The sequence below is a fragment of the Gekko japonicus genome, unplaced genomic scaffold (assembly GCF_001447785.1).
Source record: "Gekko japonicus isolate JY-2015 unplaced genomic scaffold, Gekko_japonicus_V1.1 scaffold1973, whole genome shotgun sequence".
In the NCBI taxonomy this organism is placed as follows: domain Eukaryota; kingdom Metazoa; phylum Chordata; class Lepidosauria; order Squamata; family Gekkonidae; genus Gekko; species Gekko japonicus.
Genome location: NW_015164250.1, coordinates 187,810 through 204,369, shown reverse-complemented (window position 1 = coordinate 204,369; position 16,560 = coordinate 187,810). Strand labels below are relative to the sequence as shown.

Genomic DNA, 16,560 nt, shown 5'->3' with positions numbered 1-16,560 from the left:
AACTATCTCCCTAACTTACACACCAGAAGCAACAATAAGTATTGAAGATTGGGGGAAGGATGTGAGGGAAAGATCATAAACCAAGCCAACCGGATTAATACTGCTGCAGAAGGTTTATGGGATTTTGTGAACTGCGCAAGGGAAGACAGAAGAGACTGAGGCATGGAGGAATGTGCTGCCTTCGTATCTTGCATTGCACCTTTTGGAGGTGATGTGAGTAATTTACGGCTCCAAGGAGCATCCTGGATTTTCAGGGACAGGCAAAAAAAGTCGACATGAATTCAGTCATTCCCCAACCCAGCCAGAGGGACTCCAAAAGACGACACACACTGCCTTCAAAACTAATGTCTCTCCATGTTGATTACAAGAACAGGGATGGGACATGAGAACTGGAAAAGGAATCCTTATAGAGACCACGCTAATGGTTCTCCCTCAACCCAACTCTCATTCTGCTCCAGAGCTTCAGGAGGACAAATACCTGGTCAAAATATTGATCCAGCTACAGACCTAGCTCATGCGAAAACAGCACACACACGTTGTAGTCCAGAACGAATCCCACATTTCAACAGCAAAATATTACTTTAAAGTTCTTCTCTTAAGTCTGACCATATGTGATATCCTGAAAACTGGATATTCTTTATTTCTTTATTCTACAGGGTGGGGGTGGGGGTGGTGGCGGTAACAACATTCCTGGTTTACAGTCTCATCCAAAGGAATTATTAGAGGTTTAAAGGAGAACAGCAGATAATCTATGAAAAGCACCTTGCAGCTCAGAGGCGTTATAAGAAACCAATCTAGAACCCTGATTACAGTGAATTAGATACCACCTCCCCTTGCATTCTAGGGTGTGGGAAGTATTGCCCATGTTCCCTTGAGAGCTAACAAGAACACACCAAGAAGTCCTGCATCCCTGGTTTGAAAGACAAAAGCAAGATAAAAAAATAAAGCCTCTCCCCTTCCCAAGTGATCCCTTGGTTAAAAAAAATAAAAATCTAATGGTGGCACCTTCCCTGTGATTAATTAAAACAAAACAAAACAAAGTAGGAAGGAGAGGTCTGTCAGAGGACCCTTCAGCTTGAATGCATCGGTGGGCCCATAACTGGGGCGCCCGATGTGGGGGGGACAAAGGGGTCTCCTTCATGGAACTGGGGGAGGTAAAGGGCAGCGAAGGTAGCTGTGTTGTAGCCCTGAGGGTGCGGAGGAGGCGGGGCTAGCTGGTGGTGGGTGGGGCTGAGCCCAGGGGGCTGAGCTTGAAGTGGCCCGTGAGGGAAAGGCGGTGGTGGTAGAGCACAACTGTCATATTCATCCCGAGAGCCCGCTCCTAAGTTGCGCTTGCCCTTCTGGCGGCGATTGCAGAACCAAACACGGACGACCTACAGATGCAGGGAGAGAAGACATACAGATTACTGCCAAAGCAACAGCCCCCCCCCACACACACACACCTCAGGGCACAACATGGGCCATTTTATGCCTGCCCTCTGTTTCCCGCCCACCTTGCGAACTGATCAGACAGAAGAAGAAGAAGAGATTGGATTTATACCCCACCCTTCACTTGTAGTCTCAGAGCGGCTTACAAACTCATTTCCCTTCCCCTCCCCACAACCAACACCCTGTGAGGGAGGTGTGGCTGAGAGAGCTCTTTCCAGAATTGACCTTTCAAGGACAGCTCTGATAGAACTATGGCTTGCCCAGGGCTATCCAGCCAGGTGCAAGTGGAGGAGTGGGGAATCAAACCCGGTTCTCCCAGATTAGAGTCCGCACACTTAACCGCACACAGAGTTGTACAAGCCCTCTCCTTTGGACATCAGAGAGTCATCCATACTTCTCGAACCCCCAATCTAGTCACCGGGAGACCCGGGAAGCCACGACCTCTAAGCCCCCCATCTTTGGGATTGAGTAGGGATGGGAAAATTTTAAAATATTTTTTTATACGTGCATGTGTTTGTGTGAGTGTGTGCGTGTGTGCGCACACCTGGAAGACATGTGCAACCTCTGGTGACTGGCCCCTACTGGGGCCTGGAGGATATCCAGAGCTGAATAAATCCTGCCCCTGCCTCTGGTATCCCAAGGAGGTCTCCCATCCAAGGACCTGCTTAGCTTCCGAGATCTGACGAGACTGAGCTTGCCTGGGCTATCCAGGTCAGGGCAGGATGGGAAATTCTTGAGCCGAGGATCATACCTGGGTCTCCGCCTGCTTTTGAGGGTTCTGCATCTGACGCTGGCTATTCTGGCACAGCATGGCCTCACACACACACACACACCAACGAATCAGGAAAGTTTCAACAACAGTTTAAAAGTAATTTTTTAATCAAAGTCCCCATTTGGCTTTGGCAACTAAGCCTGGGATCTTATCCTTCTCTTCGGTTTCTGGAGGAGGGGCAGCGCAGTCTCCACCCCTTCTCTCCTCCTACTGCAGAACCCAACTTTGCCCTGCCCCCAAGCGGTTCCTGGGGAGCAGCAACACTCAGGGATGAAATCCCAAGGAGCCCAAAGGGTTGCAGCAGGAGAGGGCAAGGCAGAGGACTTGTTCTTCAGGCCCTTTATGTTGTGCACCTTTGCTGACCCCTACGGAAGAAGCACGCCTAAGAAGCCAGCAGCGACAGTTGGCCATCTTCTGGCGATTTGCACAACCAGACAGGAACCGGGTTACCTGAAGCATCTGGTCATACACTTTGAATGGAACTACAACTCTGAATACTGCACATGCTGCTCCACTCCCACGCCACAAAAAATATATGACATGACAAGTTTAAGCTGGACTGACAGGGGGGAAAAAATTCTGCCCCATTGGGGGCTAGAAGAATCAAATCTGTGTGTGTGTGTCCCCTCCATTGGCCCTTCCTCCAAGAGCTCAGAGCAGCATACATGATTCTCACTTTAATTTTAACCCTACCCTGCCCTGCCCTGGATAGCTCAGGCTGGCCCAATCTCATCAGATCTCAGAAGCTAAACAGAGTCAGCCTTGGCTAGTACTTGGAAGGGCGTCCTCCAAGGAATTCCAGAGCCATGATGCAGAGGCAGGCAACGGCAAACCACCTCTGAAACGTCTCTTGCCTTAAGAACAAGTCTAGTTCGCCACCTACTGGTGCATTATGCTAGAAGAGCTAGAACTTCTGCCTGCCAATCTTAGGCTCTCCTGGCTATACTACACACAATGCCATAACATTATTATTATTAATGATTAATTATTACCATTGTAACCCTTGGGAGGCTGGTCAGACTGAGAGAGGGACTAGCCCAAGGTGAGTTTTATAGCCGAATAAGGATTTGAACCCAGGCCTGGATTAACATTCTAACCGCTACACCGATCCGGACCTGTAACGCAGGAGCAAAGAGGCAGGCACTCACATCCTTCTCCAGGTGGAGGTCATTGGCAATCTGCGAGATCTCTTGCAGGGTGGGCTTGGGGCAGCGCAGGAAGTAAGTCTCGAGTGAGCCCCGCACAGTAGTCTCGATGCTTGTACGTTTGCGTTTCCGAGCCTGGATCATGGCAGACTCCGAAGAGCACAACTGGGAGACAGGGGAGGTCCAGGAACACTGCTTAGATGTTGCAAACCCACCCACCCCCAATAGCTGGATGAGCCCTTCCAGCCCCCTGGTGTAGCCATAAGGACGCCAGATCCCAGGTCCTTCAAACGATTCCTGAGCCATGAACACATGAAGCTGCTTTATACTGAATCGGACCATCAAAGTTAGTACTGACTCTACTCAGACTGGCCATGGTTCTCCGGGGCCTCTGGTAAAAGGTCTTTTACATTATCCACAATCACAGCCTTTTAACTGGAGATGTCAAGGACTAAACCTGGGACCTTCTGTGTGCCAAGTTGACGCTTTACCACTGAGGCACGTTCCTTCCCTAGCTCACGCCAAGGCCTGATCAAAAACACAGGGCACCTGCTGTACCTTCCCACCTTGGTCGCTCACCTGCTGGAGGTTTTCATTGCTGTCTGCCTCATGCAACCAGCGCTGAAGGAGCGGTTTCAGTTTGCACATGTTCTTGAAGCTGAGCTGCAGGGCCTCAAAGCGGCAAATGGTAGTCTGGCTGAACATCTTCCCTGCAGAAGGACAGAAAGGGGGGGGGGGGGATATCAGGAACGCTGGCAACAACTTTAGCTGTGGGAACAATAAATCCAGCTTGGGAATTTCACTAGACCAACATGTTATTTATTATTTCAAAAGATGTTTCCTGCCCCCCCACACAAAAGGCCTTGAGGTAAGATAAATAGATAAGATAAAAAACATTAACAGATCATTGATAACATCTCCAGTAGTTTTAAATGAACATACATCTCCACGGGGGGGGGAGTCCAAAAACACATTTTACCAGAGGCCCGTTCCCCGACGCCAGGAATCGGGACCCTGCCCCAGCGTACACGTCACAGGGAAGTGACGTTATGACGCCAGGCACGCTGGGGGCGGGGCCACGGCCATACAAGAGAAAACTCTATGGTTTTCCCTTGTATGGTCATAGCCCCGCCCCCAGCGTGCCCGGCATCATGACGTCACTTCCCTGTGATATGCATGCGGTGCCGGGGGCCACCCCAGAGTCCCCCGCCGGCAAGGTAAGTCGGACTTGGCAACCCTACATTTAACACAGCAGCCATAGCAAAAGTTCGTCTCTCTCAAGTGCCTTCTTAAATATAACTGCTTTTTGCAGCATTTCCTAAATACCGCTAGAGTCTCACTTCCTCAGGCAAGGCATTCTAGAGGAATGGGGCTTACAGCTAAAAATAAAAATTATGCAGGTCACAGGTTGAGGAAAGGCTTTAACGGTAGAAACCAATTCCTGGAATTGAACCCAGAAATAAGCAGGCAACCAATGAAGGGGTTTCAAAAGAAGTGTTATACGGTCAAATCTGAGCACTTTTTTTAAAAAAATGAGCCGCTGCATTAGGAATTAAAGTTTCTGGATTCTCTTCAAGGGTAGATGCATATGGAGGGCATTACAGTAATTGAGACTAGAAATGGGAGAAAACCTTGGAAAGTGGTGGACACTCAAGAAAGGGTTATTCAAAAACACCCTCAAGTGTCTATTAGGGTACCGCACAAATACAAAATCTGGTTAAACCTTACAAATCAAATTTCAGGGAAAAAATACTTGAATCTGAACACTCCATGTAGAGACCGACTGAAAAACTGAACTAAATCTTGACTGTAAGAGACTTTTGCGGCAATTTTATTAGGGAAAAGAGGCAAGGCAGATCAATAACAAAATTGTTAATATTTTAAACTCTCCAAACCCTAAGGTTTATACCCTGATATTCAGATAAACCTCATATTTAAAACCATTATCTGTTATAAAAGGATTAAAATTAAATAGATTCAAGGCTTTTTGTAAAAAAAAAAGGTTTTATTGAGGAAGGGAGGACAATTCTCTTGGAAACCAGATTTTTAAAATTTTTTATCAATATCCTTTTCTACTCTTCAGGATCAATTTTTGACCCCCTTTCCCCAGAAAATCAAATCTTCACATCCAGCACTTTGTAGCATTACCCACCATACAGCACACCCAGGGCGAGTCCTACATCTGCCTGCGTGAAGCCCAAAGTGATTCTTTTGTGCTTCAGGTCCTTGGCAAACTGTTCCATTTCTTCTGAGGTGGGAATCTCCTGAGGAACGAGAGAAAGAAGAGGGGGGGGGGGGGGGGAAGGGCTTCAGTTAAGAAAATAATAAAACCAATATTTCCTCCCACTACCCTACTCCCCACATAGCTTCTAGCATTGACAACAAATTAGCATTTTACTGGTCTGACCAGTAAGACAGTGTTCTATCAGGTGAACAACACCAGTTTATGACAGATTGTGTCAGGTTCTCATTTCCTCAGTGGTTCTGCTCAAGGGCCAGTAATTTTTAAAAGACATCAAGAGCTGGCTGCCTTATAACAGCTTCCTTCCAAGAGAACCCAATCAGTCAGCCTAAAACCACTTAAACTAGAGGTTTCCTGCTATTAGTGATCGCAGAAGCCACACTACAAGATGGAAGTGGTCCTCAGTAGGTTAAACACATACAATCATAGAATTTTAGAGCTGGAAGGGACCTTGCAGGTCATCTAGTCCAACCCCCTGCACTCTGCAGGAGCATAGCCAAAAGACAGCCCTACAACATACCCAAAAGATGGTCGTCCAGCCTCCGCTTGAAAACGTCCAGCATCCACCACCTCCAGAGGCAGTCTGTTCCACTGCTCAACCACTCTTACAGTTAGGAAGTTTCTCCTGATATTTAGCCGGTAACGACTCCCTTGTAACTCCCACCCATTAGACCTAGTCTTACAATCCGGAGCAAGAGAGAAGAGATCTCTGCCTTATACTGAACCCTTGGTCTATAAAGGTCAGTACTGTCTACTCTGACCCCTCCCTAGAACCGGACCAGCTTTTCACAGGCAGTAATGCTTCAACCAACCATGTTTTAAAAATAAAAACCTACAACCTATCACATCAGTGAAACGAGTCCACAAGGACTACGATTCAAGTCCAGTAGCACCTTAACGACCAGCAAGATTTCCCTGGTATGAACTTCTGAAAGGGTCAAAGCTACTTTCCATGAGGTATTTCCCAACCCAGAGCTGGCAACCCTCTGAAATAAGGTGTCTGAGGGAAGAACATCCAGCATTGTTTGTTTTTCTTGTCCAGACACTCCGAGAACTTCGCCAGAAGGGGTGAGATTCCAGCTCAAGGAAAGATAGAGCTAAGCCCACCACCGCCACCAAGACTATGAGGTCACTTCTATCTACCAGCCATGACTATGAGGTCACCTCTATCTACCAGCCATGACCCAGACTTCCACAAGTGTAAAGCAACAATCTTTTGATCTAAATGTCAAGTTATTTCTATTGTTTTCTCTTAACTGAACACAAGTAAAAAATTAAAGGAGTTCGCCAGATAAGAACTAGGCAGGTCCAAGCCTACCCTTGGGAGTAACTAGGTAGGGCTGGACCAGTCAGAGGCCTACCCTGAATTCCTACTCTCCTTCCCAGGAATCTCAGGGTTCCTTGGAACGCCAGTTGGAAGCTACTGGACTGCTGAGTTCTGACCGACGACTCTTTGGCCCCGCCACTCAGCAAAAACGGCAAGAAGTTGGGAGACCTGAGGCTTGCCCAAGCTTCCAAGTTCCTCCCTCACCTTCCAATATATTCCAAATTGGCTAAGAACAGAAAACTAGCCCTGTATCCAAAAGTGTAACTTCTCCCTTGGGGTAAATATGGCTTTCCTTTCAGCAGTATGGGCTGCTTCACACATAAGACTCTTGCATGAGGGACCTCACCACACAGAACAATAACGTATGTGGGTGTTTTGCTCTTGAGTTCACACGCTTTTGAAAACCACAATCAGATACTGCCAGGAGAGATTCAGCCAAATGTACACACAGCTATACTCACAGCAATACCCCCAGAGGGCCAATCCTCATAGCCACCAGATGTGTGTCTGTCAGGTGTGTGGGAATACCAGGGAACTCAGTTCCTAAGTGTGTGCAGAACTGATTTATACCATAACATGGAGTAAGAAGGATCTCCATCCATTTCCTAACTTGAAATGACCACATGTAGCCCAGTCCCGTCAGATCTTGAAAGCTAAGCGGGGTCAGTACTTGGGTGGGACACCACCAAGTTATACTCTGCAGAGGAAAGCAATGGCAACCCACCTCTTTTTCTCACTAGCCTTGAAAGCCCCTTGCTGGGGTCTCCATAAATCAGCTGCAACTTGACAGCACTTATGTATATATGTAGCCCAGGAGTTACTATGTGCCCTAAGGAGAAACTTGCAAGCAGCTATCAATATATATTGTCAGGGCAAAACAGCAGCAAGTGTGTTTTGAGAGACCTGCAAAGCACCCAAAAACCCAGAGAATTTACTGCTCTCCTAGAGGGCCCAAGAACCCAGGCTTCCCTTCCTCCTACCAATCTCTTCTAATTGACTAGACCCTCCTTCTTCGTCTGGAGGAGTCAAGCTAATACACAGAATCCCCATTCTCTGTTCCTGCAGCGAGAGAAGTAAACAAGTGCCAGGTGGAAATACCTGGGAGATCCAAGAGGATCTCCCTCTCTCTCTCTCTCTCTCTCTCTCTCTCTCTCTCTCTCTCTCTCTCTCTCTCTCTTTTACTTTAGCAGACTTGTCCTTTTTCAGCCTAGGGCCACGCTGTCAGCAAGGAACACATCATTACCCTGGAATCTTGTTATGCAACAGCTGTGGCATCATCTGCATTGAGTGACGGCTTCTGTTTGACCCTGATGGCCCACTGAAGTGTCTCTCCCAGAATTTGAATTTTTATCTGAGCCACTACCCACCCTCCTCCGCAGAAAACCAAAATAAAAGACACAAGGACAAGACAAGACAAGAGAATCCTGATTCTCAATCTCTGCCCATTCTTGAAGCTTCCTTTACAGGGATTATTTCTTGCAAAGATGAAATCCCACCAACCTCCCGCCCCTCCATTACACACATGAACACATTTTCACACTTCAGAGCTGACATCTCCATTATGTTCTAGTGACAGGGAGGGCCCATGAGCAGGAGGAACAGTGTCTTGCAGGTTCAGATCAGGCCAAGAGCCACAGTGGTGTGGTGGGAACGGGAAGACCTAGGTTTGAACCCCCCCTTCCTGCCATGGAAGCTTACTGGGCAGCCCTGGGCCAATCACACATGCTCAGCCTAACCTAACTTGGGCAAGTGATGCTCTGTATTCTTGGTGCTGGGGGGGGGGCAACACTGGGAGGGCTTCTAGTGTCCTGGCCCCACTGCTGGACCTCCTGATGGCACCTGGTATTTTTGGCCACTGTGTGACAGAGTGTTGGACTGGATGGGCCATTGGCCTGATCCAACATTGGCTTCTCTTATGTTCTTAACATGTAAGGCTGTACTGAACATTAACAGGAGGAGAGACTCTTGTAAGGCATTTTAGCTCCAATTTGGGTAGAGAAGCAGGATATAAATAAGTAAGTCTAGCCCAGTGCAGTCTGCAACAGCAGTCAGATACCCTGAGGAAGCTTATAATCAGGGTACAATGATTACACAGGGTACACACACACACACCCTTTCCTCATTTACCCCCAGCATCTAGCACTACTGATATACTGCTGGAAAACATGGAGGTTCAGTTCAGCCGTCACAGGTAATGGCTTTCATTAGACCTAACCTCTTAATTTGTGTAACACCCCCCCCCCCCAAAAAAAGATGTAAACATATTGCACAGCAGTGATTTCCCAACGGACAATTTGGATTCTCTATGCCTGTATGGAGATGTAATAACCGAGCAGCAGTCAAACTCGCATGCACAACCACATCTGTTGAGAGAATGCAGAAGCAACAGTCCAGCTGAGAGAGTCTCTCTCAACAGCTGTTAAAAGGTAAAGGTAAAGGTTCCCTTGCTCGAAAGCCAGTCGAATCCGACTCTAGGGTTGCGGTGCTCATCTCCGTTTCAAAGCCGAAGAGCCAGCGCTGTCCGAAGACGTTTCCGTGGTCATGTGGCCGGCATGACTAAACACCAAGGCGCACAGAACGCTGTTACCTTCCCATCAAAGTGGTACCTATTTATCTACTTGCAATTTCTTGCTTTCGAACTGCTAGGTTGGCAGGAGCTGGAACTAGAGACGGGAGCTCACTCCGTCATGCGGCACCCTGGGTCTCGAACTGCTGAACTACTGACCTTCCACAGCCTGCAGTTCAGCATCTTAACCACTTGAGCCACCGCAGCTCCTATCAACAGCTGTTATTTGCCATCTATCAGCGGAGAGAAGGATGCTGTGACAGAGCATCCTGTGTAGCAACTGGCACAGAGTGGTAGATAGCTCCCAGTTAGCAGCTTAATCTCCCAAAGCAGGCTAATGTGCTGTAGTACACACTGGGAATCATTGCTGTTGTCCATTGAGGGACACTTGGGGGAGCTGGATCCACACTGGGCACACGCTTCCCCGTTACCAATGGATGCAGCAAATCTCAATAATGACAGGAGCTAGGCTCTCCTGCCCTGCTCGTTTCCGTGGTCTGTTTTTCTCATGCTTGTGGCTGGCAAGCCAAACCTGAAACACCCAGTCTGAATCACACAGCGACCACCCAAAGGCTGCAAGTCCTTGACCAAGTCCCCCCCCCCTTCAGTTTAAGTTAACTGCAAAAGCCAGGAGCGCTGTGATTACGACACTGCAGTTAAGACTCAGGAGGCAGAGCTGCCAGCTCCAGGTTGGGAAATTCCTGGAGATCGGAGGATAGAGCCTGGGGAGGGCGGGGTTTTGAGAATGGAGGGGGCCTCGGCAGGGTGTAATACTACAGAGTCCACCTTCATCTAGCCACACCGAAAAAGTGAATGCCGTCCGGAACACGCCTGAAGCTTACAGCGGAACAAAATCCCCGTCGGCTGCAAAAGTGTGCGATTTAAAGAATTATATGTTGTCCTCCCTTACCCTATGAAACATTGTTAGTCCCTTGTGAAAACTTGTGTAGCTGTAAATCGCTCAGAGCCAGCAGCTCTGCAGGATGAGCGATCAATAAATTGAAAGGTATTATTATTATTCCACAACTGCCAACTTCCCCAAGGGAACTGATGTCTGTAGTTCGGAGATCAGTTGCAATCCCAGGAGATCTTCAGACCCCACCAGGAAGTTAGCAGCCCTACTCTGGAAGACTATATTTATTTTAAAAAAATTTATCCTGCCCTTCCCTGCACACGGGGATCAGGGCAGCTCGAAAGAATTAAAAACGCAAACAAAAACACAGTGATTAAAAACAAAAATTTGTTGAAAGATCTGTCTTGGTGCTTCATGGGTCCAGATAAATAAGTGGGTTTTGGGTCACAGTTAGGGCACTCAGGCTCTAAAAGGTTTGCCATCACTGATCTAGAGCCACTCTAGCGCTCACCTGAATGACCCAAACTGACCTGATCTCATCAGACCTCAGAAGCTAAGCAGAGTTGGCCCCAGTCAGTATTTGGATGGGAGACCACCAAGAAAGTCCAGGGTCACTATGCAGGGGCAGGCCATGGCAGACCACCTCTGAATGTCTCTTGCCTTGAAAACCCTGCGGGGTCTCCATAAGGAGGCTGCAACTTGACAGCACTTTCACACACACACACACACAAAGCCACTCTAAGGACACGCATACTCTCTTTCTCAAAATGTTTCCCAGGACTCTACAGGCCTGCCTAGTGAGTGTTCTAGAATGAACCTTGGGATCTTCTAACATGCAGAGTTTCTACAACAGGTACTCACAGCGTTTGGGGGGGGGGATTCCCTGAAGTACAAATTTAAGGGGGGGGGACACCACTGACAAATTCCCCATTGCAGCAACCCACTGTTTCCTCAGAGCTACTAGAAGGGACAGCATGAACCAGCTCCGGGAAGAGAATGCAGGGGGGTAGACGGGGGGGGGGGGGAGTAAGGCAGAACCCTGCATCTGCCCTGATTTATTGCAAGGAGTTCTGGGACAGCCACTACGTTTCCTCTCTGCTTGTTTACTCCCTGTCCAAGCAGGAGTGTGGATAGCACATAAGTATGGTATGCTCAAGTGGTTAAGACGCTGAACTGCAGGCTGTGGAAGGTCGGTAGTTCAGCAGTTCGAGACCCGAGTGTGCCGCATGACGGAGTGAGCTCCCGTCTCTAGTTCCAGCTCCTGACAACCTAGCAGTTCGAAAGCAAGAAATTGCAAGTAGATAAATAGGTACCACTTCGGTGGGAAGGTAACAGCGTTCCGTGCGCCTTGGGGTTTAGTCATGCCGGCCACATGACCACGGAAACGTCTTTGGACAGCGCTGGCTCTTCGGCTTTGAAACGGAGATGAGCACCGCAACCCTAGAGTCAGACTCGACTGGCTTTCGAGCAAGGGAACCTTTACCTTTTTATGGCATGCTTTACTGATGCTGGTGGTGGAAAGTGCCCTCAAGCCACAGCTGACGTATAGTAACCCCCCATAGGGTTTTTCAAGACAAGTGAAATTCAGAGGCGGTCTGCCATCCCCTACCTCTGCATCACGACCCTGGTATTCCTTGGAGGTCTCCCATCCAAATATTAACCAGGGCTGACCCCTGCTTAGCTTCCGAGATCTGATGAGATCAGGCCAGCCTGGCTATCCAGGTCAAGGTGAGATTGGTGCTGCTCCTCACAAAGGAGTAAACTCACCCTAAGTGGGCACACACGGAGCTTATAATTTATTTATTTTTCTTTATATCCTGCCTTTCTCAGCCAAAGGGAACCGAATGCAGCTCACATCATTCTCCTCTCCCCCATTTTATCCTCACAACAGCCCAATGAGGTAGGTTAGGCTGACCATGTGTTGAGTGGCCCAAGGTCACCCAGCGAGGGATTTGAACCTGGGTTTTCCAGAGCCTAAGCAGACACTAACCACTATACCATGCTGGCTCTCATAAGAGAATAAAGGCACCCAAGAACTGTTAACTTTGTAGCAATGTAGAAAGCACTCCTTGGCAAATAGAAGGGGAAGTCGTGGAAGTGGTGACAGACTTCACGTTCCTGGGATCCCAGATCACCGCAGACTGTGACTGCAGCCATGAAATTAAAAGACGCTTGCTCCTTGGGAGGAAAGCGATGGCGAACCTAAACAGCATGATAAAAAGTAGAGACATCACCCTGCCAACAAAAGTCCGCATGGTCAAAGCAATGGTATTCCCAGTAGTCATGTATGGCTGCGAGAGTTGGACTATGAGGAAGGCCGAGCGCCGAAGAATAGATTCTTTTGAACTATGGTGCTGGAGAAGACTCTTGAGAGTACCTTGGACTGCAAGAAGAACAAAGCAGTCAATCCTCAAAGAAATCAACCCTGACTGTTCCCTGGAAGGCCAGATAATGAAACTGAAGCTCAAATACTTTGGCCACCAAATGAGAAGGGAGCACTCACTGGAGAAGACCCTGATGCTGGGAAAGATTGAAGGTCAAAGAAGACGGGGACGGCAAAGGATGAGATGGTTAGACAGTGTCATAGATGCAACGAACATGAAATTGAGCAAACTTCAGAGGACGGCGGAAGACAGGAAGACCTGGCATGATCTTGTCCATGGGGTCGCGAAGAGTCGGACTCGACTGTGCGACTGAACAACAAAAAGAAAGCACTGCAGAACTGATAAGTGATGAATGATCCCCTTTCAGAATAAGCAACTGTGGATACAAAGGGTCTTGTATGGGGGGGGGTGTCTGTTCATAGGATTGCTGATTGGGGTTGGGTTCTAATCTTGATAAGAGTGGGCTGATAAGACCTCTTACACCCAAGTAAGGAATGGAGTTTCCTCAGCTCCTCACAACACCCCAAACATTATCAGTTTATCTTCTGTTTTGTGAATACATCTGGGATGGGCCGGCTCAGTTAACAGCTGCACAGAACAGGTGGGGGGAGAATGTTTTGGATGAAAGAAGGTGAAGTTCTCAGATCATTCTGTGTTTACAAAAGGAAGATCTTAGCCTTCAACAGAAACCTTTGAATGGGAACCATGAAGGGTTGCCACCATACATTCCCAGCATTGCTCCTGTGCTGTTAACAGCAAAGTTCAACATGTGAAGATTTTTGTAACAGCATTGGAAAAAGTGCAGAAAAGGGCAACTAAAATAATTAAGGGGATGGAACTTCCCTATGAAGAAAAGTTAAGAGGTTAGGACTCCTTAGCTTGGAGAAACGACAATTGAGGGGTGACATGATTTGAGGTTTACAAAATTATGCATGGGATAGAGAAGGTAGAGAAAGAATTACTTTTCTACTTTTCTCATTATACAAGAACCTGTGGGCACTCAATTAAATTAATGAGCAGTAGGCTTAGAACAGATAAAATGAAGTACTTCTTCACCCAAAGAATAATTAACACATGGAATTCACTGCCACAGGAGGTGGCGGCGGCTACAAGCATGGACGGCTTCAAGAGGGACTTGGATAAACATATGGAGCAGAGGTCCATCAGTGGCTATCAGCAAAAAATTACAGAACAAACACTTTCTCTAGGGCAGTGATGCTCTGTCTTCTTGGTGCTTGTGGGGCAACAGTGGGAGGGCTTCTGGAGTTCTGGCCCCAGTGGTGGACCTCCTGATGGACCTTGGGTTTGTGGGCCACTGTGTGACACAGAGTGTTGGACTAGATGATTCGCTGGCCTGATCCAACATGTCTTCTGTTATGTTCTTATGTTTAGAGATGAAGGAAAAACCTCAGCTACATTTGCCTCTGCATGCCAGAGTGCTGTGAGACACAGAACCAGAAACAAAGGTGACAAACCCAAAGAAGACCAATCTGAGTTTCCACAGTCAGGGCAGGATTCAAAGCTACAGCTCCGAGGGATCACTTTCAAATATTTATACAGGCTCACAACACACAAACCCCAACAGGCAAGGTGGACCCAGATCCAAATCCTCACTCTGCCATGGAAGCCTGCCGGGTGACTCTGAGTCAGTCTGTAACCTACCTCACAGGGCTGTTGTGCAGATAAAATGGAGGGACAACAAGGTTGCAAGCCACTTTGGGCCTCTACTATGGAGAAAAGCAGGGTATAAATATATTTTTAAAAAATATAAAGTTCTTGTTCCCCAGGTACCCAACATAGTAGATCACAAGCCTCAACAAAACCTGGCATTTTCTCCCACCACTGTGCTCAAAACCCTGTCTTCACCTTCCAATCCCACAAGAGTCTATAGAGGGCAGCTTCACACATTACGCAAAAGCAACAGAAGAGAAGCCACACACAATTTACCTCTTCCTATTTTACCCCACAAGGAACCAAAAAGAATCCCACCGCTAACATGTTTCCTATTTTGGCACTTCATGGCTCCACTACTCTCAGAAGAGACGGCTTTTGAGCCCCCTTTTGGGCCCCCCCCCTTGCCCCCACCCCCCCCCCCCCCCACAGTCCCAAGCCTCATTTTCAGTCCCAAAGCACCAGTTCTAGAATGCCATAAAATAATAATATACACAAGACTCTTTTGGTGCTAGGAGATAAGAGAATTACTAATCCCTCTTTCCTAGCAAACACTGATCCTAATTTAGCCCTTTGGAAGACACTGTTTGTCCAACCAAAGCATCTGGGGTTAGACAGGCTAAAAACTTGAACACTGCTATTAATTCACAAGTGTCTTGAAGCACGTACAGAGTTTATTTGACCACGCAGCAACCACTGCCAAGCCCCCTTACGCATCTGGGGCTAGGGTTCAAGGCTGCCAGGCTGTAGCTAGACCTACCACACCCTCACCCATTTTGCCCCTCTCCACCCAAGAATATAGTCTTGCTTTGAAGAATTTTGTGCTCTGTCTCCATCCTTATCAGCTGCAAGCATCTGCCCCTCCTGACAAGATTTTGGGAAGGGAGGACCTGCTTGGAGAACAGGGGAAAGGAAGGCTCCTCTTTCAATTTCAAGGGAAAGGACAGAGTTGGGGGTGCTCCAGGAGGGAAAGATGTGAAAGTTTCCAGAAGCTCCCCGGGCTCTGTTAACATAAAACCTGCTTGCAAGAAGCCGGTTCTATTCTTGAAAGTGCCCCTTTGACAACCCCCCCTGTGTTGACAGCTTCTCCTGGAGCTAAGCCTGTTTGCTCACTGATGTCCTCCCATCCAAGTCCTCCTTTTGTGCTGGGAAGCATGGGGCTGCTACCCCCCACCTTCCTTTGCATTTGAAAAGGCCACTCTAGGCCGGTTTTAGTGGTCAAGAGGGCAGAGATTTTGGCTTCCGAACCCAAGAGCTTGCTGTTCGATGCTGCTTTCCTGAGACAGATGGAAACCTTTGTAGCAGTGCTTAAAAAAAATAAGATTCAGCAGAGAACTCCCAAGTCAGAAAGCATAACAGAGGCAAGAACTAAGGGTAATAAATTCAGGTCTCTGGGAATATAGGGTGTGGTAAGGTAAAGGTTTTCCTTGCTCAAAAGCTAGTTGAATCCAACTCCCGGGGGGTGGTGCTCATCGTTGTTTCCAAACCGAAGAGCCAGCGCTGTCCGAAGGCTTCTCCATGGTCATACGGCCGGCATGACTAAACGCTGAGGCACACAGAACGCTGTTACCTTCCCACTGAAGCAGTACCTATTTATCTACCTGCTATTTCTTGCTTTCGAATTGCTTGGTTGGCAGGAGCTGGGGCCAGAGACAGGAGTAGTGTTCCCTCTAAGCTGAGTTAGTGTGAGCTAGCTCACAGTTTTTTAGCCTCCTGCTCACACATTTTTGTCTTCGCTCAGGAAGGATGACTCCAGAGCAAGCTAATTTATGCAGCGTCCAAATTGCTTGCTCACAACGTTAATGCCAATAGCTCACAAAATAGAATTTTTGCTCATAAGACTCCACAGCTTAGACGGAGCACTGCACGGGAGCTCACTCCAACACACGGCACTAGGATCTCGAACTGCCGAACTACAGACCTTCCAGTCTGCAGCTCAGTGTCTTAACCTCTGAGCCACCGTGGCCCTTATAGGGTGTGGTAGAGAGGGGAATTACTGGGGTCTACTCTAGCTGTAACCACCTGTGCCTCCACCTGGCGTTACTAATAAGGGGCTCCACATCTTGCTCTTTACCATATGGCAGCCATTCAATTTCTGACACATGCTCACAGAATTCAAAATGGCAGCCGGAAGCAGCAGCCAGTAGGATCCAGTTCGCGGAACCTGCTTTG

General features: G+C 48.0%; 1 protein-coding gene across 1 annotated transcript in view; it reads right to left on the bottom strand.

The window, feature by feature from the left end:
- Nucleotides 1-1,070: 1,070 nt before the first annotated feature.
- Nucleotides 1,071-16,560, bottom strand: part of POU5F1 (POU class 5 homeobox 1) — a 25,632-nt gene continuing 10,142 nt past the window's right edge. Inside the window, exons 2-5 of the mRNA XM_015408655.1 lie at nucleotides 5,498-5,609; nucleotides 3,925-4,055; nucleotides 3,349-3,510; nucleotides 1,071-1,373 (exon numbers count right to left, since the gene is read on the bottom strand). Of these exons, the coding sequence (XP_015264141.1) occupies nucleotides 1,071-1,373; nucleotides 3,349-3,510; nucleotides 3,925-4,055; nucleotides 5,498-5,609 (708 nt within the window). The remainder of the gene's footprint in view (nucleotides 1,374-3,348; nucleotides 3,511-3,924; nucleotides 4,056-5,497; nucleotides 5,610-16,560) is intronic.